The sequence below is a fragment of the Lonchura striata genome, chromosome 8, assembly GCF_050655825.1.
Source record: "Lonchura striata isolate lonStrDom1 chromosome 8, ASM5065582v1, whole genome shotgun sequence".
NCBI classification, from domain to species: domain Eukaryota; kingdom Metazoa; phylum Chordata; class Aves; order Passeriformes; family Estrildidae; genus Lonchura; species Lonchura striata.
Window position 1 is genome coordinate 28,087,374 of NC_140710.1, and position 22,878 is coordinate 28,110,251.

Genomic DNA, 22,878 nt, shown 5'->3' on the forward strand with positions numbered 1-22,878 from the left:
AGTGTTGTGGAGAGGAGGCAGGAAGCTGTGTGTTTACACCAGGGACAACTAGCAGGTCTGACTGGTTGCCTGATGCCAGTTACTAAGTGCTGCCTCTGATGTGAGTCCTGCTGTGACAGACCAGCTTTGTCATTGTGAGCATATTTCATAAAACTCTAAATATTTCACAGCCTATGGAAATAGTTTGCTGCATGTGAAGAGCATTGTTTGCTCTTTCTGTCTTTACTGTGTCCTGTTAGTTTTTATGTAGACTTAGGTAGACTTAAGAGTTTCCTCCTGAGAAGGGAGGGAGTTTTACACTGCTGGACCTGGGGGGAGGAGCTGAAAAAGACAAACCAGCTAATCGGGCATACTGCCCTGGGTGGAGGAAGAGTAAAGGTGGTCCTGTGAGAACCTTTCAGCTGGACATTCAGAGTTTGGTGAATGAGCTAAAAACATCTTCTAGCTATTGACTGGATGCCCAAGGTAAGAGATCTTTAACTCACTACCAACATACCATGTAAATTCTAGTTTAAGAGGAGGATAATGCATTTCCAAGCACAGAGCTTGCTTACCCACTTGTCTGCGAATGCAAAGCAGAAACTCTCAACCTCACACTGCGTGCCTTGCTTTGCAGACACTGAAGCTTTTGGCAAAGACATAGCAAAAATGGTAAAGCCAGCTCGGTTATTTTGTGAAAGTCATAAGAATTTGCTGCTTTCTTCCTCTAAACAACATCCCTGTGAAAAGGTATCGGTGCTGTGGAACCTGGTCTGACTCAGGTCTCAAGTTTTAGGTGAACTCAGGTCACTTTCTGATGACTGGCAGAGCTGTGTTCATAAAAACAGCATTTCTAAGATGGTCTGAACAAAATACAGGAATAAAGATGTGTTAGAGATTGTTATTAGTATTACCATTATTAATTGCAATTTTGTTTTACGCTTTAAAGCTTATATTACATTTCCAGAAACATTTTACTTTAATTTTTAAAAATCCTTGTCCCAAACAGACTAAAGTATATTTTAAAATAAGAAAGATCCCCAAAGCTGAGTGTGTTTTAGCAATGGTTATTTTAATTGTGTTAAGACAAAGGCATTTGATTTAGTTTCTGTACAAAACAAATTACTCAAAGTAATCTTTTGGAAGGGAAACCAACTTACTTCCCTGTACAGGGCAGTGCCTATTCTAGTTACACAATAGGGTCACTTTAACAAGAGAAATTTTGTAGAGGTTCCACTTCCTGCCACAGAGGAAGTTCCCACAGAGAAGAGACCTTTTTTTCCATCCTCTTAGACTGCCTGGTTTTGTTTAAGACAAACATGCAAAATCTGCTTGCAACAGAAATAAAAATTGCAATTTCATAGTTGAGAGTTTGGAAAGAACAAAATATCTGAGCATAGCTGGTGAGTAGGGAGGCAGTGAGAACAGGTGAATAACATACTTATGCAAGAAATCACATTTTGTAGGAATGCATCTACTGAACAACTCTTGAAAAACAGTAAGTGCTAATATATATATTATTATATATCATTGACTTTTACTGATAACATTTGGACTCTCACTGTTTTGTTTTGAAGAACGTAAGTTACTTTTAGGTGAGAATAAGTCCTTTTTGAAATCTCAGCATATAGGTTATTCTTTTTCCACCTGTGAGTATCCATATGAACATGGTGCTTTTCCTTGAGTTTCCATACTGCTGAGATTCCCTTTGAAGCCTGTTTTGATATGGAAGATATACAGTGAAAAACAGCACAGTTTTTTCCTCTTGAAATCCATTTGGAGGAAGGCACCTCTGTCTATCCCACCTGGCTGTGTTCTTCTGAAAATGACGACCTGTATTTGATATTGAACCCCTAGAAGTCTAGTGACCCACAGGCATCTTTCAAATATGGTTCCATTTCTCAACTCTAGAACAATAGTCATAGATTTCTAAAAGATATTAATTATTGTTCATTCTCCTGTTCCTTCACCTTGTGTGGCTAATGCTCCAGATAGTCATTTCTGCCTGTGTGGAGTGGGTAGGGAGAGCAGCGGAGCAAGAGCCTGCAGCCTCCAATTGTCCATTTGTGTTCCTGTCACTGCCCCAGCAGGTCCTGGGCTGTGCTCAGGGATGAGCTCCCCTCTCCACCTGGCACTGTAAGGTACACACTGGTGTCACTGGCACGAGTTCCAGAGCAGCGCACAAATGGTGAGACAGGATGTACGAGCTGTAGGGAGTTCCCTGCTAAATGCTGTTCTATGCTGCTCCTGCAGGAGATGGGAAGTTGGCACTGCATCACCTACAAAGTGGACTATTTTTATGGATCCCTGCAGACAGAATTTTGTAAAGTGGAGCAGGACAGCTTTCTACTTTGCTTGGAAGCATTATTTCGAGTAACTCTTAATTGGTCCCTGTTCGCTGCTGCTAGGTGGGATTTTATCTGCCCAATTTCTTTAGATGATGAGCAAGCAGAAACCAAGTGCTTTTGTGAAGAGGTCAGTGTTTATTTTTGACAGGGAAACACTACAATCAGTGTGTCCCTTGCACAACACAAACCAGTGGGATGTAAGTGGAATAGCTGCATTTGCACTGCTGGCTTAATTCACTGTTGTTTCCCAGAGCAGCAGTCCTGTCTTAATGTGCACTTTTGCCTTCTCAGTGTTTGGCACACACCATGCACTTACTCATTGCTCTTTATGAGGATTAATTTCCTTTCCTGGTTGTTCCTTTCTTTCCACAGAGGGAAAACCGCAGGCTCCAAGAAGCAAGCATGAGGCTGGAGCAGGAGAATGATGACCTTGCCCATGAGCTTGTAACAAGCAAAATTGCCTTACGGAATGACCTGGACCAGGTAATGGTAACAGAGCTGGGGCCAGCTCAGGCTTGGCAACAGCAGTTGGAGGAGCCCTGCTTTGTGCTCAAGTGAAAGCATGAACACATTAAAAATATAATTATTTTTGCCTTTATTTTCCTGACAACCTCACTCTTAGCTGCACTCAGCTGTATTTCCATGTGCCACTGCAGGCATTCAGTGGGGTCTGGCCAAAACTGATTCCATCTTCTCTGTTGGGGATTGTTTAGAAAATGTAGGCCATAACCTTTAGGCAGATAGCAAAGAATGAACATTTCCTTGAAAAAGGTGTCACGTAGTTCTTGGGAGATTAGTTTCAAGGGAAGTTGCATTGCAAAATGTCTGTGTGGATCTGTTTTTCACAGCACTTTTAGTACAGCCAACAAAATACAGAGATAATGAAGTGGCACAGCACCAAAAATTCAACAGGCTGCTGGGTGTTCACTGATAACTGCTCGTGTTCCCTGTGGAGACTGGAATATGGAAGGCAGCAGCATTCAGAGCCCTCTGCCCCAGACACAGTGGTTTTCAGAGAGCCACACATTCAGCCCTCTCTTTCTGCACTGTAGGTGTTTGGAGAAACTGGAATGAGCACAAAAAAGGAGGAAAGATTTGTAGTTCCTTCAAAGCATATCTTAAATATCCTTGTAATCCCCAAATACTTTTGTTCTGAGATGTTAATCTCATCAATTTTCCATTCTTGCACTGTTTGTTTTCCTTTCTCCCTACAGCCTTACACACACTAAGCAATAAAGAAATCCTTAATCCATCTCTCCAGTAATAGAGATGGTGGAGCTGGTTCTGGTGCTCTCAAACACCACTAATAGCCTCCTTAATCATTATTACTGTGGCACAGAGACAAGCTGATACCACCACAGTGGTAGAAAACCAAACTTCAGTTCAGAGACAAGTTCTGCATTGTTACTTGTTTCCAATGCCCTTTTCCCTCCTGTAATTTCAGCAAAGTCAGTGTTAATTGGCCACAACCATTTCCTGTCTGGACCTCATTACTGAGCAGGAAGGGTGGTGAGATGCTTTCCCAGCTGGGGAGGCCTGCAGAATATATCCAAACATTGAGAAATGTTTGGATATATTGGCATTTTTCTCCTGATGATTACTGAGGACAGTGCTCACAAAAACAAAGCATTCTCAGTAGGTGTCAACAAAAACTTGGTCCTTCCAGAGAAAATTATATTCTCAGTTATCAGTTTTCTTCACGGAATACTTATTTACACTGATAAACCATTTTTCTGGTGGTCCTGTTTGTCTCTTACACTTGCCTTTGCCTGAACAATTTGTAGGGTACAATGCAGACACCTAAGTACTTCACAGTTATATTTTCCCTGCTCACTGATTTAAAAATGGGATGAGTTATTTGAAGTTACACAGTAGGTAAATCATGCTGCCCTCACTTAGATTAATATTGGTACCAGCAAAAATATTCTATACATCACTGTTTGTGCTAGGACATAGTATCTGTGGTTAAGTGCCATCTGAGCATAGGTAAACAATTGGCCAAAGCGTCCTTTTGCACAGGTGTTGAAACACAGTGAAATAATTGGTAAATAGCTAACTGAAAGGGGAATTTCATATCAAAAAGTTAAGTGAGCCATTAGAGGGCAGGAAAAGGCAATGCTAAAACCTGAACCTCTTGTATTTCTGAGCTGTACATCCCAGTGTGTTTGTGCTGGCACAGAGAACTTCTGATTTACACAAGTGTCTCTGATTCTAGGCTGAAGACAAAGCAGATGTTTTGAACAAAGAACTTCTCCTGACCAAACAGAAGCTAGTGGAGACTGAGGAAGAGAAAAGGAAGCAGGAAGAGGAAACTGCTCAGGTAAGGCATTCTCCAGCTTTTCACAATTCGTTAATAAATGCAAGAAAAACTATATGCAGAAAAGTGTGGTTGTGTTGCAATTGTGAAAAGGATTTTGTGCTCAAAATGCAGTTTCAATTAAAAGTTAAGAGTGCCAGGGTAATTTTTTTTCCATAGTATAGTTTTCAGTGGTATTCTTTACTTGAGCTCTGAATGTTTAGTTTTTCATACCTTATCCTCCTATCCAAGTATTGTATCAATTGTTATCACTGGTGGTGAGCAATCTCAGCTAAGGAGATGTGACCAGACCTCTTAAACATCTAAATGAAGGAGCTGGAGGAGTTGTTGCCTTGTAAGAGCCCATTCTGGATTCAGCTGCTGGATCATTTAAATAATGTTCCTGCCTGAAGCCAGCAGCAGAAGAACAGGGGTGGGGGTTGGGAGAATTTTGCTGACTAGACTGGGCTTCATACTCAGCTGCAAAATACTTAGTCTTTGTTCTGTAATCCTATATATCTAACATGTACGTTTCAAAAGCAATACCCTGATTTTTAATTTTGCTATTTGGCAACAGTGACTGCAACAATTAATGTTAATTCATTGTGTCTCTCTAAAATGGAGCTTTCAGTTTGCTATAAGAAAGGCAGTGAGGTTTTTTTCCTACTGAAAGGGCTCTCCAAGTGGAGTGGTTCTGAAGGAGGCGTGAGTTAGCTGTGTTTTCACTCAGTGCCAGAGACCCAAACAGATTTTTTTTCTCCTGTTATGGAGATGACAGTGTTGAGAGATTCTTCTTCTTCCATCTCCAAACAAACAATCTGGTCAAAGCTGCTGTGACAGTGTGCAGAAAAACCAAAACTAAATCAGTAAACCCCACCTAATAGTGATGCTTTTCTTTATGTTCTGTGGACCATGATGTACCACCATTTAACACAGAGAGTAGGAATTCAGTCACAGGAGAATTCTCTAACCAGAGATAAAGGGTCACAGTAGAGACTTCTTGGTTATAACTGGTATTATCAGTATTTGTAAACTGAGTAAATCAGACACTTATCTCAGAACTGGAATTTCATAAGAAACAGCTGTAGAGCTGTTGTAAACACAGCGAGACACAAGGAAAACAATCTGCTGACATGTTTTGAGAAGTTCTGTCAGTGTACTGTGTAACTTCTCTCCTTCAATTCCTAGCTGAAGGAAGTCTTCAGGAAGCAGCTGGAGAAGGCAGAATCTGAGATCAAGAAAACCACAGCCATTATTGCAGAGTATAAACAGGTACCATTCCAGAGACCCTTTCTCATATTTTTTCATTCTACCTTTTACAAGAGCTGAATTTTCAGCATTGCAGATCTTGTCCTTGAAACAAGCTCCACCTTCCAGGCTTTCAGAGAGCGATGTTGTAATTCATCATAAATCTTCCTGTGGCTTTCCTAATAGTCTCCTAATTAGGCAGGAATAACCTGTCTTTCAGTTAATTTTAGTACTGTAGGGTGAATGCTTCTGTACTTGGTGACATAATGCAGTATAAACATCATAAACCAACTCATCCATAAAACGTCCCTGTTTCTGTATTCTGGTTCTGTATTGAATACTGCTAGGGTTTTATCATTCACAGCAGCAGTGGAGTTGTTAAGGGGGAATGCATATACTGAGTGAAGCAGAATTTAAGAAATGTTGGTTCTAGCAAAAAACATTGTTAAAAAGCACACAGATTCTACTTTAATATAATAAGCTTGAGCTAAGAGACTGCTTTCTCTGCTCCAGATTTGTTCCCAACTGAGTACCAGGCTGGAAAAACAGCAAGCGGCCAGTAAAGATGAGCTGGAAGTTGTGAAGGTGAGAACAATGTCTCTGCATAGGGGATATTTCTAACACAAGTGTTGCTGAATGCCAGGGATACAGAACGAAATGTGAACTGAAGTTCAAGTACATCAATAGCCCCACATGCATTTTTCAGCAGATGAATAAACAAGGAAAGGGTTTATTTCCTTTCATGGTTCTTTATCTTGCATCAGACAGTGTGGAACTCTCAAACTGAAGTGCATTTAGTACTTGGCTTCTCTTTTTGCTGTTAAAATATATACCTCTGGTAAAAAATGTAGAGAAAACAGTATTTACTTGAGTGTTTGATTAACTGGAAAAAAAAAAGAAGACTCTCTAGAATACAAAACATGTTGTTTCTCTAATGTGCACACTTGAGATTGGAATTGGCCAGACTGGACAAAGTTTCTATATTTGGGTTTCTGTAATTTAAGTAGAATTGGTTTAAGTAATTAAACCAAATGGCACTGCTAGGGCCATCCTCAGAATTTCCACAGGGGTTCCTCACTCTTCTCTTCCTCTCTCTTCCTCAGCAGGAACACATACATGAGAGTTTAAAATTTCCTGATAGGTGGTAATAATAATAATAAATAATGAAATTCTGAGTAGACAGAGTTGTTTACCCTCTGCTGTAGCTTCTACATATTTCTTTAGTACTCAAGCTGAACTGGATTTGTTACTTTTTAGTGATTTTTTTAATGTTTTGATAATAACATAAAATAATTCTAGGATTGATGCTCCTATATTCTGCTGAAATAGCTCAATATCCTGTTTTAGTCTGTGTAAGCCAAGCCAGCTGCTTCATCTCCTTAGATTTAATTTACTCTTCTGAGTTGTGCTGACATAATTACAAAACTTTGGTAGCAAGAAGAGTTTAATATAGGAGCAAAGTCTCCATGCTTAGAGCATACTAAGTAGTAGATTTTAGGAATTTTTATACTGGTTAACATACCCTGGAAATTGTTCATGAACCACTCAAATTCTTTTCATGCCAATTATAAAACCTGCAGTACTAGATGGTCTGAGATTGAGGCAGTCTGACAAATAAAATTGCTCTTCTAGGAAGTACAGCAACTCCTGTAACATGGATTAAGAATGAGCTTTCTGGGTATTTCAGGGTAAAGTGATGGCCTGCAAACACTGCAGTGAGATTTTCAGCAAGGAGGGGACACTGAAGGTGCCTGCTGTAAGCACGGACAACAAAGGCATCGAAACAGATGATGAGAAGGATGCACTGAAGAAGCAGCTGAGAGAGATGGAGCTGGAGCTTGCACAGACCAAACTGCAGCTTGTGGAAGCCAAGTGCAAAATTCAGGTACGTGGAATCCAAGTACAGCAGGGTGGTCAACCTTAACCTCATGCTAAGTCCAAGATTATTCTGAATCATACAAAAAATTGTTCCAAACGGGAGCACATACCTGCATGCCTGTATATCTGAACTTTCAGGAAAAAAAAAAAAAAAACCAAAACAAAAAAACCTGCCTTAAAAAGAAAAAGATTATTTTATTTGTGTCTAAATACCTTGTGCTGTTTCAGCAGTTTCAGTGTCTTCTCTCCCCAGTGCCTGGGAGGTTGCAAGGGAAGTGCCGGACCGCAGGGACTGAGTGTGAAGATGCTTCTTTGTTAATTAATTAGGTTTTGATCAATTCTGACTATTCTGCTTTCTTAGGAGCTGGAGCACCAGAGAGGAGCCCTTATGAATGAAATCCAAGCTGCCAAAAACTCTTGGTTTAGCAAAACCCTGAACTCTATCAAAACGGCCACAGGCACGCAGGCAGCGCCGCAGCCGCAGCCGCCCCTGCCTCCCCGAGAGGGCAGCACATAGTTCCAGCCACAGCCGGCTCAAGAGCACAAAGAACAACACAGCTGAAACCTTGGAGGATTCTTCCAGTGGTCTCTCCTCCTGGGCAAAGGACAGTGAGGCAGGAGTGCAGGCTTGAAGTGAAATTCTTCAGTGTTTTTCATTCATTTTCTGATGTGGCCCTTTTCAAAGGGGCGGGAAAAAAAAAAGTCCTGGTTTATGTTGAATTCCTACTTCCCCCATACTGCCTTGCTGAAAGCCACGTTCTGATACCTTCATACTTTTACACTTTATTTTATATAACTAGATGTTAAATAAATATTTCAAAACTAGGTCTTTAATACACATCTAATTTGAAATTATTTTTGTCTTGCATAGAAGGTTTTTCTTCTTCTGGAGGAAGAGAAAGAATGACAAATGTACAATACTGCAGCATAATCTCTCCCTAGGAAGCACAGCGTAAGACATTGAGGATAACTTAGGCCCTGGGACCATCTCAGAATTTTATCTCAGCACCTGCATCCTGCAGAGAAGCACTTTTTGTAAAGCTTAGGCCATAGCAAAGATAGGCTTGTGCTCTCCTGGCTCAATTGCTATGAGCTTCCCTTACAACTTCTTCGTTTGGATTGGTTTTTCTTCAGAAGTACAAGTAGTGCAGTTTTTGTAACACTGTTGTTTAAAGGCTGTTTACATAGCCCATCTGGAATTTAACATAAAGTTCCCTAATTCTCTTTTTAATTCATGTTTATATTAAGAATTCCAAGGAATAATTCCTTCCACTGGGATAAAGGGAGAATCGTTTTGACACTTATTTGATGTTTCTGCTGAGAAGCAGAGTGGAGACCTTGCATGGTTTTGACCTTTTGTAAATCCTGTGCAATAAAGGGTAGGTTTTATGAATAAAAGTAATGAAAGCCTTGCCCTGGGTCTATATTCAGATTCCAAATTTGACACAGAAATGAGGTATCAAAAAAAAAAAACACCCAAGAGGCTTGTGCTGCACTGACGAATAAAATACCATAGAAACAAGATCTGTTTGCTAGAAGTGTTTGGTTAGGAAACACTTTGTTGGTATTACTTATTTTTATAAAAACAAGCCCTAGACTTTCCTGTGGGGGTGGACTTCTCTGGTGATTCCCAAACCTGTCTGGTTGTTTTATATCTTTTAAGGTAAGAAAGTTCAAAAGCATTTGTTTTGACTAAACATAAAGTGTTCATAGAAATACTTATTTCATGGAAAATTAAACTATTGCTTGAACTGATGGAATATTTTTTTAATTATATGTGTCATGTCTGAAGATGGTCTTGCAGGTAAATGTCATTGCTGGACTAAATGTTGTGTATTAATTGTTTCATTTACAAGATTTTTCCAGGGACGCTAGTTCTGTTTTGATCTTTTTTTTTAATTCTAAGGAATGCCATACATTGTTGGTTTTGTACAATAAAATTTAATAATACCCATCTTGTGCTTTCTTGTCAAGCATAATTGTGAATTATTTTCAACAGGGTAGTACAAATTTAATGTTACCAGTGCCAAAGGAAAAATTCCAAAAGGCAGTCAGCTGATAGAAGAGATCAAAATATAATCACCATCCTGACACAATTCTCTCTTCTAAGAATAAGGGGTTAAAAAACTTTAATATTTTAAAATGTACCTTCAAGAAGAGTGACTATCTGGAATTATTAATACAGCGAGAAACAAAAGGAGGAAAAACAGATGGTATTTCTTTTGTAAATGTTATCAAAGGTCTTTTTCCCTTGTCACTGTCTTGCTCATAATATTTGCATAAGTGTTTCCATTCTCCCCGACTGACTAAGCCCAGTGTTAGTCATTCACTTACCAGTTCTGCTTCACATTCAGAATGTGAATCTGAATTCATAATAAATCTGAAGTGACATTTAAGGATACCTGGTGAACATCTGATTGTTGCATTTGAGAGTACTGTGCCCATGAGGAAAACTGGTTGTTTGACAAGTGTCTGAATGTCTCATTTCATTTAGCTTAAATCATACATACAAGTGGATTTAAAACCATGATTGGAAAAGTTCAGTAAGAATAAGTACAGAAATGTGTTAGGCTGTGATTCCCTGAGCAGATGAGTTACGAGCTCACTCCTGCTCATCCCTCCAACCCACCATTGTACAGTCCTGTCCCTTGTCCTTGTTGTAGGATGTACTGGAGATAATTAAAAACAACAACAAAAAAAGCTGGGGGTGGATTTATCCCCCTACAGTTCATCTTTTGTCAAGTGAATGAGTTAAATCACCTCTAAGGGTCCAATGAGCAGATCATGGGACTGGGACTTCCCAAATTCATCAAAAAGGAACTGGTAAATAAGGTAACCATGTTTCACAGAATGAGCTTTGACCCAGTGTTCATTTTCTCAGTGTAGCTGGTTTCTGACTTTGAAAGTTGAGTTTCAGGAGCAAAACCACATTTGCTACCTGCCAGCCGTGATGATTTCAAACCCTTGTAAGGATGGAAGCTGGCTTACCTCACCCAAAGGAAGTTTTGGAAAGCAGTGACCCTAAAGGCTGTAAACAATTTCCACCTTCCAGCTGTAGATCCAAGGTAGCATTTGTAGCAATGGCCTTTGGAAGAGTAGTATTTAGGTGGAAGCTGCATCTTCTCAGCATTACTGAAAGAGTAAGAAAATAACTTTATGGCATTATCTTGATGAATATTCAGAACGAAGGAAAGGAGCAGGACTCCATGATTAGACCAGGCAAGCTAAAACTCTATCTGCTGACTATAGATGCTATTAGGAAATTCAGTTTCCTGCAAGAAAAGAGATCTCTGTGTCACAGAACTACCTACATGCTTATCCTTTGTGGATTTGTCAGGGACAGCTGGCTTATTGCTCAGCTTTTCATCAGGAAACATCATCAAGGTCTTACTGAAACTGTTGTTTCCATGTGGCACTGCAACAGCTAACATAGCTTTTAAGTCTGGAGTGATCAGCCTTTTTTCCCTGAGGCTGTAGTAAACTATGTGTTCAGATCAAACTTTTATTAAAATTCATTTGAATTTTATAAATATATATGTGGAACTAAAACCTATTTTTAAATTTTATTGAGATTGCACCATTCTGAAATAAAGTCTTTACTTTGATTAGGAACAAGCCTCCAAAGAATATTTTTACTACAACTTTTATCTTGTTGGACTATAATCTCTTCCTGAGATGCCCAGTATGGGGGGCAAAAAAAAAAAAAAAAAAGTCCTTCTTTTCACTTTAAAACATTGGTTTTCCTTTGACTGTAACACTTTACAGGCTAAATGAAGCAAGGCTGATTTAGTTATGTGGTATATTTGTGAACTAGTCTTGTATTATCTTTGTGAATCAAACTTAATATTCTAAAGTAATAGGACTTACTCCACTTAGTTTAAGTTTCTAAATGTACCTGGAGAGGAATAAAAAGAAAAAAATATAAAAAATACCATGGATGGAGAAGCCAAGAAACTGTGAAATCCCTGAGGTGTGTCTGCATTAGGGTTTGGCAGAAACATTCTCAGGAAAGGTAATCAGCCATGTAATCAGTACTGCCAGTGGTCAAACCCACCCTTGTCCTGAGCATTAATGAGGATTTAATTTGCTACAGCTGAGTTACATTGCTACAACTAAGTTAAAGTGCTTACACAGGTAAGCAGTATTTTTTTTTCTTTGTTAGATGTTTAAAATTACTTCTCTTAGTTGGCACTTGAAATTTCTTTGAAGATAAATTATCATCTCTGCCACTGTGTTAAGAACAATTTGAAATAAAACCAGCCGTTTACAAGGGGAGATGGAGATAAAAAGTCAAGAATTGCAAGAGTTCAGCCCCTTCACAAAGCATGAACTATCCCATTGACTTCAGGGTCGTGATGCTACTCATTGACTAAACGTGGTAGTTTAGGAGTAAATAAAAATCTGCATTTACTGGTACTAAATTATCAACATTTGGGAGTCACATGGCCATGTTTTCTCCACAGGATCAAGGTGGGGCTGTTCCTTTCCTTCTGTTAAGTAGCTGCAGTGAAATCCATGAAACTACTTGTATGTGTGGGAGAACTAGAATCAGGTGATTTTCATTTACTCAGAGGATTTTCATTTACTGTTAGACTCAGGGATAATTGGCAACTTCTGCACCATCTCCTCTAAGCCTAAACACCCTTGGCTTTGATACCAGAAGCACTCTTACCTTACAGTGCTGGTGTTCTTCCAGCTGCTCGAGAGAAAACCATAGTAAGTGTCATGATTGATTGAGTGTGAAGGGAGGGCAGAGATGTTCCCCTCAGCTCTGAGGGATTGCTGTGGCTGACAAGCACTCCCTGTCCCTGCTGGACCCTGCTGAGGGGGCTGCAAACACAGAAGTTAAAACTAACTCATTTGTCTGCCTATTGTGCCAATATCCTACTGGGAACTGTCCCATTAACTCCTTCCAGGTAATAACACTAAGGGAGACATGATGAAACACTCAAGTTTGGATCTCTCAGGTGTTAGGGGAGGTGTATGTCACAGCAGCTTTTAGAACTGAGCTATCCATACGTGGCTTTTGGGAAATGCAAGGAATTTGCAATTGGATAAATAATGCTCAGCATTGACCAAGACGTTATCCTTCCCAGGTCAGAAGTCTACACAATTTATTTCAGGATTGTGACTTAACACATACAGGTCAATTCTCCAGGAATACAGGGCTCTCAGTTTCTCCTGGGTCCCAATGGCTTTGCTACTGAATGTATTTCATGCTATTTTTACCTGAAAAACAAAAAAATGGGTACAGAATTAGGATATTACTTTTTATTATTTTCTTATCCAGTGTGACTTGCTTTTATTTAACCTGTAAAGGAATATATATGTATCTTTGGAGAACTATATCTTACATATAGAATAATATAAAAGAAACAGAATGACAAGGGGATAAATACATCAAAAGGATTTGGTATCATAAATTTCATTTGATACCACCAGAATCCTGGGCTGTACTAATTTCCTTACAGTTTCTCTTATTTCTGTATTTTATATAATACATGGATGGTACTACCAATGCAAACCACAGCAGATGTTCCCAGATTTTTCTGCCTTTCAGTAATTCCTGGGTTTGCAATTCTGCTATACCACCCTCAAAAGCTGTGCCAAGAGCTCTATTGAGCTTTGGAAGTTCTTGCTTTCCCATGGAAGAAGATTCTCTGGCTTCTTTGAACTGGGAAAAGATAACATATGAATGCAGAAAAGTTTCCAATCAAGCATAATCCATCTCCCTCTGTGTCTGCCATTAAGGTGGATTTGCTCCAGCACACTGAAAACAGAGCAGCTCCAAAGCTCTGACTCCATGACAATGAAGTTTTCCAGATTTGGGGTTGCCTTTTGATCTGGGTGTGTCCCAAGTTCACAAATCCTGAAGAGTTAGGAAAAAAAAAAGAGCATCATACAGAGGTCACACTTCCAACTGAGAACCATTCAGTACTACCACTACTTGGGTAACACATCCACGTATTATATAAAGTACAACATGAAAATATAAGTGTAATGCTTGTTATTAAAAGTGCAATTCAATGTACCTGGTCACAACAAATGTTTACTTTTTTAATTGTTACAGAAATGTTCAAATCAGTACCTTGTTACCATTGTGTGAACGATGCCTTGTAAAATAAATGGAAATGGAAAACAACTTGGGAATAAGATGCTTATTTTCCTAAGCCATTTACTTAAGAAGCAGCTTAAATCTGATTGCAGGAAGAAGCAGCTGCTGTGTCAGGTTTTCTGACACAGTTCTCACCAGCAGCTCTGCTGCACCGGGGCACTGTGACTTGGCAGGTTGGCTGTCCAAAGGGGGTGCATGCTAATTCTAATTTCTTAGGACAATGGCCCTGTTCAGCTGTGCCAGAGGGATAAGAGCTCACCCTGCTCCACATGCCAGTCTGAGGTTTCCAGCACAGAGCATGCTTTCCCTAAATGTTGGTGATACACAGCAGTGGGACGGTAGTTGTTGGTAAGGTCTGGAGTACACAAGCCTTGAGGCAGTGCACCGGCAGGAAGAGACAAGGGGGGAGAATAAACAGCAAGAAACTGGCAAGTGACTACAAAGAGAGAGGCAGGGCTGAGCAAGAACAGAGAAGAGAATGTGCTGCAGTCGAAAGTATCCAAATGCTTTATAAAACCATTTTTCCATGTGAGCAACTGCTCTAGGATTAATTTTTCCATTAACTGAGAAGAACTGCCGTTGTTCCCAGATAACAGCAAAAGCACACAGCACTTCAGGGGAAGATAAGGCAAAGAGGGACAAAAGCTAAAGATTAAATTTACCAGCCATAATATTTTGTATGGATTTACCTCCACATCACTATCCAAAATGTTTGTCAGGAGAGGAGGCAGCATCCAGATGCTGTTGCAGCTTCTTGTCATGAGTGATAACTCTTCCACATGGAAGATGCCACTCAAAGGGAAGTGCTATGTGTGCAGAATTACTCATCATTTAAGGAAACTAAACACTTTAAAAACCCCAAAAACTGAAGGAAAAAAGCAAATTACAGGCTCACTTCAAATGTATTTCTATGTTAACGAAAGCATTTCCTCCTCTAGCCAGAACTTAAATTAGAAAGCAATACCAATTTAAATTGTAAAAATAAGAGCACTTGCTAATATAAGACCACAACTGAGTGTGGGGAAACTCAAAGATTAGTAGCTACATTAAAAACCACAAAATTTTTCCTTGTCTCAGTTGCACAGAAAAAAAAAATGTAAGGAAGTAATTCCTGAATAAGCAACTGTCCTTAACCAATTAAAAAAAAAAAAAAAAAAAAAAAAACAACCCAAAAAAAACCACCAAAAACTGCCACAAACATAAATTCCAGCTGACCATATTGTATTTCCTGGATAAAATCAATTATCATGTCTCCAAATGCTGTTCTTGAAGATTGTCAGGCTTATGTTTAGTCCTATGAAAATTTAGAATACCTACAGTTAATTTTGCAGATTTTTTCTCCACTGCAGATCCTGAAGCACTGCAGCAGAGGGTTATAATAAACACCTCAGTACATCTGTTGAAACCACTTTGGGGAGTGCCAACTTGAACGTAAATCTTTGGCTTCAGGACTTCTCTGAATTCATTTTTGTGAAATTTCTTCTTCCCTCCCTACCTCTACAGATCTCTTTACAGATGAATTCCTAGATGTTCGCTTTAGAAGACACAAAAACCCAGACCTTAAGCCTATGTATCAGCAAACGAGCTGACATTCCTTAGTTTGGTAAAACAGGTGTTACAACTGGCACCTTTTTCTAGAGAAATGGACTTTTTCAGCGCTGAAGGGCTGTGTTCTGCCTTGGGTCACACTGTTTATAAAGGACATCTGGGGGCAAACACTGCCTCTACATTCCTGCTGAGAGAAAGAGTGCCATTGCCTTATTGTTTTCTTCCAGGGAAACTGGAATGCCCAGTGGGGCTATAGAAATTTTATTTGTTGGTGCTCATTGCACTGATTTAGTAACAGTGTCAACAGTCATGTTTTTCTTTTGATGAGGAAAATGCTTAAAAGAGAATTTTGGTAGCATTACACCAGCATGTTTTTACATGCATATAGCCAAATGCTCTGTAAATAAAATCTACATTTTCCTTGCAAATGGATTGATAAATTCTTACTCACAAAGTCACTCCCAGAGTACACACTGTGACATTAAAGGTCAGGAACAATTTCTCTGGGTTTGTTGTAGAAAGCTTATTATGCATTAGTTGTGGAGGTGTGTGAGGGCACTGTGCCATCCACCCAGCTTCTATTGGATTTGGTTGTTTTATAATTGATGAAATCTTAGAACTTGAAAGCTTAAACCCTGCTGGAGCTGAGGTTGGTCTTTTCCAACCTCAATAACCATGAAAATGAGGAGCAGACACAGAACATGGCACTTAGTTTATAAGCCCATCCTCCTTTAAAGGCCGTGAACAGACATTTCTTCGCTTTTCATCACCATTTACCTCCACCACATGAGCCTGATACTCTCTGCCTGAAGAAGCAAAACAACACTTTATTTTGCAAAATTATTCGAGGACCTTGACAACCACGAGCTCAGGGGCATCTGCTGTAAAATGAGGGGGAGATTTCGATCGCCAAGCTAAAACCCAGCAGCCTCAGCCGCCCTCACGCTGAGCAGCCCCGGGGGCGGGAAGAGCCCTGGTCCCGCCTGGTATAAATGGAAATGTGCCCAGCCAAATTAAAATGGAAAAATAAAATATTTGTTTTGCAATCAAATCCTATCTAGCCAGCCACAAGGAAAGAACAGAGCCGAGCCCGGGGTCGGCACTGGGTGCGCAACAAGGAGTCAGCCTCAGCAGAGGTTTTCCTCTGTGCCCACACACCTCCATCCTGGCACAGGCGGATTTTATAGGGAAAATTCCGCCTGAGGCCAAGATTTCGGCAGTCAGTCTTTTCTTCCATTCAGAGTCCATAGGCTAATAAGATTTTCTTTTTTGGTGATGAGGAAGAACAATTCAGCGTGCGGGAGTTGTTGAATCCCTTGATGAAATTTACGGGAACGCTGCATTCACATGCATTTGCCTGAGGATTTCCATGATATCCATCTCACGGCCTAGATCCCGGCCGAGCCACATCCTTTTACTTGTAAATCGGGTTTCAACACAAACCAGGTTTCGCCTGCGAGGGTGGGGGACTCCTAATACAAACGTGTGTACTCCAACAAATATTCAGGATCACACTAGAAATGGCGCGAGTTATATCTACTACACATAACACGCCCGTGCCCGGAGCGGGGGGAGACGCTCCCGGTCCCGCCCGTGCCCCGAGCCCGGCAGGGGCAGAAGCCCAGGGTCAGGAGGCGGGGGGAGACGCTCCCGGCCCCGCCCGTGCCCCGAGCCCGGCAGGGGGAGAAGCCCAGGGTCAGGAGGCGGGGGGAGACGCTCCCGGTCCCGCCCGTCCCTCAGAGCCACAGCGGGCAGAGAACCTCGCGGTCCCGCCTCCTGAGGGCCGGGGCGGGCGGTGCCGGGGCCGCGCGTCACTTCCCGCGGCCGGAAGGTTCCAGAGGTTCCGCGGGCAGCCGCCATGGCCGTGGCGCGGGAGGAGGTGAGGCCGTTCCCGACTTCGCTCCGCGGTGCGGGCCGGGTCCTGGGCGAGGGGCAGCGGTGTGGCCCCGCCGGGGAGCCGGGCAGCGTCAGTCCCCGCGGTCGCTGAGCGCTGTGGGGGGCTCCCCTTGCGGCGGTGCCATCCGCCCAGCTTCTGGTGGTTCTTGTTGGTTTTTAGTGTATGAAGAGTTAAGCGCTGAAAGCTTAAACCTTGTCTGAATTGATGGGCTTGGGTGTCTTTTCCAGTGTTGTGCTCTGAGATGGCCGTGGCTGAGCAGGGGAGTTGCACCCTTCCAGCCCGACCCGTTGTGTGAATTAGGATTCTGTGGTTGTGCATACCTACAGGAGTGGACGGGGGTGAGGAAGGGATGATTCCGTGCTTAACTGCTTGTAGTGGGAAACTAAACTACTGGCCTGATAAAGCTCAAATTCCAGTATCTAGAATACGTGAAATTGTCCTACAAAGCTGTGACCCCTCAGCACAAAGAATGTATGTGATGTATACGTGTGATCCTTTGTTTTTGATCCAGTTGCAGAAAGATTTGGAAGAGGTTAAAGAGCTGCTCACAAATGCCACTAGGAAGAGGGTGCGTGATGTCCTTGTGGCAGAGAAACAAAAGCTGGAGCTGGAAATTAAGAATCAGCCTCCGCCAAAGCCAAAAGATGTGGCAGAGGAAGAAAAGTCATCTCTGGGAGGGTACACAGTGAAGATAAACAATTACGGTAGGATTGTTTTTCTAGAGTTCTAGCATCTCTCTGAAGAGATGGCAGAGTGGCATTACTAGGAATTAGCGTTGCCACTTAGCATCATAGTGAAGCTTTAATTGTTTATTCCACATCTCCAGTGTTTATTCCACACTGGAGACCCCACTTTAAAAGCTGCCACATTTTACTTGCCATCCAAACCCGGTGTGTATTGATCGTGTTTGTGTGGTAGCCTTTGGTGGGATGCATTAAGTATTCTTACTGTATCAGCTGGTATTTTTCCATTGCTTAGTGTGTAGCAGGAATATAAGAGTAAGTCTTGGCTTCTCTGCTCCCCAAGTAGGTGAGAGGAGAGGGAATTGCTCAAGATGCAGGGAGTAAGGGAAGAAGTGGGTCAAGGAAACTGCAGCAGGAGCAAACAGCTGGCTCTGACTCCCCCTGTACAGCCCGGGTGGCTCTCTTTTGACCTGACCTGATACTTGAGTTTTCTCAGAACTTGCAGGGATTAGGGAACAGGGCTACATGGGGGGGGGGGGGGGGGGAGAACATCCCTTTGCTCTCAAGTTATTCCTGAGTAATTCATGTTTTCCTTTTATTGCCCTGAAAATTGCTTCAGTAAGGAAAAGACCCTAGTTCTAGGGGACTTTGTGGGGGAAGTTGGAGTGCATGAAGCTTAAGGAGGAAAGGTAGAACTTAATCTCTTTTTTTTGCTTCCAGGTTGGGATCAGTCAGATAAGTTTGTTAAGATTTACATCTCTTTAAATGGTGTCCAGAAACTTCCAGCTGAGAACGTGCAGGTGAATTTCACAGAGAGGTGAGTTCATCTTGTAGCACAACAAGAACAGTGAAATGCAGGAGTGTTGGATCAGCCTTTTTTTCTCCACACCCTTTTTCATTTTTATGAACTTCAGTTGTATTAGCTTTTAATAGCACTTGAGGGTATCAGAGTGTTTTCATTTTACAAGTGCACCTCACCATGCTTGATGGAGGCACATAGTGTTAGCCCTGGGTATTTGTGCTGATAGAACTGAGGTGTACATTAAGGAAATCTGGGTTTCTAAGCTTGTAGGTAGAAAGGATCCTAAAGATCCTGATTTGTTGTGAGTCTGGATTGGTCCTTTTAATTTCTCTGTTAAAATTGAACATTTTGAGAGGTCTGAAAATAACATAAGTCAAGCCTGTTGGTCTGCTTTCCCAAGAAGTACTCTGCTTTCCTAAGAAATACACCTGCTAAAGGGTTTTCAGACAGTGTAATGATTGGAATATTTGTGCCTTTTCTCCCTCCACTTCCTGTGTCCAGGTCATTTGATCTGCTAGTGAAGAATCTGAATGGGAAGAACTACACCATGACCTTCAACAACCTCCTGAAGCCCATCTCTGTGGAAGGCAGCTCTAGAAAGGTCAGTGAACTTGTCTGTTAGAGGTAATTTAGGGCTCGCACAGAGTATCATGTTCATTTCCTGGCTACTTCAGGAATCTCCATTCTAATGTGCAGTCCCTCCCTTCTGCTGCTAAGTCTTTGCACTGTGAACATGAGTCCTACTAATCTGTGATTGTCATAACTGCAGAATTAGTCTCTGGAATCCTATTTCAAGAGATCATGTCTGTATATTTAATAGCTCACCAACAGGATTTCAGAAATAATTAAGCAGAAAATACCACCAAGTGTTCATTTGCATATTTGTGCTTTTAAATACCTCTGAGAAATTCTTTGTAATTTTAAGAGATTTGTCAGCAGACTGAAAGCTTGGGAAGCTTAAATAGGCTTAATTCCCAAAGCCAAGTGTGGAACTTGCTCTGCCTTAGTAAGCGTTTGTTGCTCCAGAACTGAACACTGGTGTGCTGGTTTAACCTTAGCAGGGTGTTAATTTTCTAAGGGAAAAATTAACTATCTCCCAGCCAAAACCAGGACAACTAGTAACATTGTGCTGCTGCTGACTGGTGATACCCATACTCCGCTGCTTGTGGCAGCTTTCCAGGCTGAGATGTGTCACAAACCTCCTGTGAGTTCTCTGTTGTGCTTGGTGACATCAGATGTGAAGAACTACTGGTTGAATTGGAAATGGGTCTGAAATGAGTACAGAGTGAAATTAAACCAGCTGAAATAAACCAAGAGTGATGCTCTGGTGATTTTTAATACAGTGTGAAAGCGAGCAGTGGTCATGTACTTGTTAAGCCAAGCTAAAGCTGCAGTAGACCCTTGTCTGCTGTGGCATGCTGGAGTTCTTTGTGAAATTTAGGTCAGGGTTGCAAGTCAACAGGCTCTGTAGCTTGCAAACATGTTGCAAGATTAAGCAATACCCCAGAACTAGTTTCTTGTCTTTGGAGAAATAAATTGGAGGAGCCTCTACTTCAACTTGGTATGCTTGGAGAAGTCTTGTAAATATAGTCACTCTTTGCCAAGCAATCCTGGGTGCTTGAGCAGCCTTTAAATCTCTGGACAGTGTTCCTGCAGCACTTTATGTTGGCAGTATAAGTCTTTACTAGTATTCTATTAATCACATATATAAATTGTCCACGGTGGAGTTAATACTTTGTACCCTGAGGCTGAGTACATCCTATAATTTTTGTATGCTACATAATAATGGATAGCTGAGAGAAATGCTGGGGAATTTGCGAGTATAGAAGAGACTTATGTTGGTACAAGCTAACCTTACTCATTTTGACTGGCATCCCTTCATGAAACATTCTAAATTCATGCCTTGCTGTTGTTCACCATACAGATAAAGACAGACATGATCCTTGTCATGTGTAAGAAGAAGCAGGAGGAAAAATGGGATTGTCTCACTCAAGTGGAAAAAGAAAGCAAAGAGAAAGAGTAAGTATCTTTTCAGCCCTCCATCTTGTTTTCCATTTCCTGTTGTCTGTGTTGTTTTAGGACTGATGGGAGAGATCTGTACCGACTGTGCAGTTATTCTGAGGATTGATGGTCTGGGGGACAGGCCCTGAGATGTTGGAGGATCATCAGGTTGGGATTTCTTTTGATACTTGTAGGACAGCACTTGGAAGAAAAACACTTTGAATAGCTGCCATTCCTCCCCTGTTGTATTTCTAATGATGAAGGCTTCATCATAGGACATAGGATAGGGAAGACCTGCAGTGAGAATTCTAAGGGGAATCAACCAATGAAAGATTCATTTGCATTTTGATGGCTGCATTCATTGCAATAACTGCATTAGTGAGGTGACTGTTTTTAGATCAAGTTTATATTATATAGAAATATATGGGTAGATCCCCTGCAGCTCTACTGGTCAAAATAATTTTTGTCACCTGTGTGTGAAGTGCCTGCACAAAAATCCCAGCATACTTTCGGCAAAGCAGGTCTTTGTTTACTTAGATGGTTTTCCAAAGTCTCAAGCCAGTTTGTGCTTCAAGTGCTTGGAAGCAGCAGGCAGCTTAGACATACACAGGTATGAGGGTGGTATATGACAACAGGAAACACCTGGGGGCAAGAGACTTCATAATAGATATATATATATATACATATAATATAATATAATGATTTAATGTTATTTTACATGTATGGCCACCTTGAAGAATGAGACTGCTATTAAGAATTTTATCCCTGCCAACAATAATTCATTTTGTGTATGTTTTTAGGGTGATTTGCTAAAACTGATCAGGCATAAGTACCTGAATTTAGGGCAAAATGGCCTTCTCTACTCAAATGGCAGCACAGGAGGTTTAAGAGGAAGTGACTTGACAATTAATGCAGTTTTCTGGAGGAACGGGGTCACTTTGTTAAACCTGTATCTTGTGCAGAGAATTCCCGAAGAGTTACTGTTTGTCAAATGAACGGCTCCAGAAATGCTGCTCCCAGCCAGGGTCTGTGCAGCCGATGGTTAGCCCTGAGCGTGAGGAAATTGCTCCCTCTGCTGATCGGTTTTCATCTGCTGTGCTTTTGAGATAGACTGCAATAGGACTACCTACCGGATTTTGGAAAATGGGATAGAGAGGTCATTATTTATAGTCGGGTCAAACAGGCCATGTCCTCCACGGGTGCTGACTGCTTGTGGCACTGTTAATCACCTGAGAAAATTGCTTTGAAATGTAACGTGTTAAGTCAGTTAACTGCTGGAGATGATGTGAAAAATGGGAAGCAGAAAAAAAGCCTTTTGGGTTGTGAATGTGGTCTCTCCAAAGAGCCTGATGTGGACATTCCTCCATTTTTATTTCCCTGTTATGTAACACATGGCAGGTATTGGCACTTTTCTGTGTCTGTTATATTTCACTTCTGCTTTCTACAGTTAATTTTGGGAGTGCTTCCAAGGTCACGTTTACTGCAAAATGCTTCACATCAGAATACTGTCCCACCCCATGGGACATCTCTAGGTATGTTACTCAGCTTGCACTTGGTTTAAGGGTGTTTCTTAGGATTCTTCCTATTTGGAAGCCAACTGAGACTACCATGATCTAAAGACTTTACCAAAGCAAAAGTCCTGTTACCAGCATGTTTCAAGCAAACATTAGCACTTAATTTTGTTTGGTATACCTGAATTTCTCATGTATCTGTCTTGCAGGAAGGCTGCCTATGACACCACAGATCCTAGTGAAGGGCTTATGAACATTTTAAAAAAGATGTATGCGGAAGGGGACGATGAGATGAAGCGCACCATCAATAAGGCCTGGGTTGAAAGCAGAGAAAAGCAGTACAAAGGGGACATACCAATGGATATCTGAAAGCACTCTAAGGGCCGCCTTAAAACTGATCTTCCATGTGAGACACGCTGTGCTGCAAAGATCATCGTTTACATAACCTTCTTCCAAGCAAAGACAGTCATTTCCATTTCAGGTTGGAGAAAATATTTAAATAAAATAGCTTATAAAGCATTTCTGTCAGTCAAGTGGTTCAGCATTTCCTGAGGGGTGAAGCGTAGGCCATA

The 22,878-nt window shown here is 41.2% G+C and overlaps 2 protein-coding genes across 4 annotated transcripts in view; both read left to right on the forward strand.

Moving 5' to 3' along the window:
• The window catches only part of RABGAP1L (RAB GTPase activating protein 1 like), a 230,906-nt gene extending 217,015 nt beyond the window's left edge, over positions 1-13,891 (forward strand). For all 3 annotated transcript variants that reach the window (XM_021546018.3, XM_085586651.1, XM_085586650.1), the window contains exons 21-26: positions 2,700-2,810; positions 4,543-4,647; positions 5,812-5,895; positions 6,385-6,456; positions 7,559-7,756; positions 8,111-13,891. In XM_021546018.3, the coding sequence (XP_021401693.3) occupies positions 2,700-2,810; positions 4,543-4,647; positions 5,812-5,895; positions 6,385-6,456; positions 7,559-7,756; positions 8,111-8,266 (726 nt within the window). In that variant the 3' untranslated portion in view covers positions 8,267-13,891. The remainder of the gene's footprint in view (positions 1-2,699; positions 2,811-4,542; positions 4,648-5,811; positions 5,896-6,384; positions 6,457-7,558; positions 7,757-8,110) is intronic.
• Positions 13,892-17,248: 3,357 nt separating this feature from the next.
• CACYBP (calcyclin binding protein) lies at positions 17,249-22,825 on the forward strand. The gene is made up of 6 exons (XM_021545833.4): positions 17,249-17,291; positions 17,821-18,013; positions 18,713-18,809; positions 19,296-19,395; positions 20,719-20,813; positions 22,516-22,825. The coding sequence occupies exons 1-6, from the start codon at positions 17,271-17,273 to the stop codon at positions 22,673-22,675; spliced, it is 666 nt and encodes a 221-aa protein (XP_021401508.1). The 5' UTR covers positions 17,249-17,270; the 3' UTR covers positions 22,676-22,825.
• The last annotated feature ends 53 nt before the right edge of the window (positions 22,826-22,878 follow it).

What these genes read in the sequence shown, in the direction of transcription:
- CACYBP (XM_021545833.4), top strand. Translation starts at nt 17,271, where the DNA reads ATGGCCGTGGCGCGGGAGGAG. An exon ending in AGTGAAGATAAACAATTACG is followed by an intron (nt 18,014 to 18,712) that starts GTAGGATTGTTT and finishes TTTTGCTTCCAG; the next exon opens with GTTGGGATCAGTCAGATAAG. An exon ending in AAAGAAAGCAAAGAGAAAGA is followed by an intron (nt 20,814 to 22,515) that starts GTAAGTATCTTT and finishes TCTGTCTTGCAG; the next exon opens with GAAGGCTGCCTATGACACCA.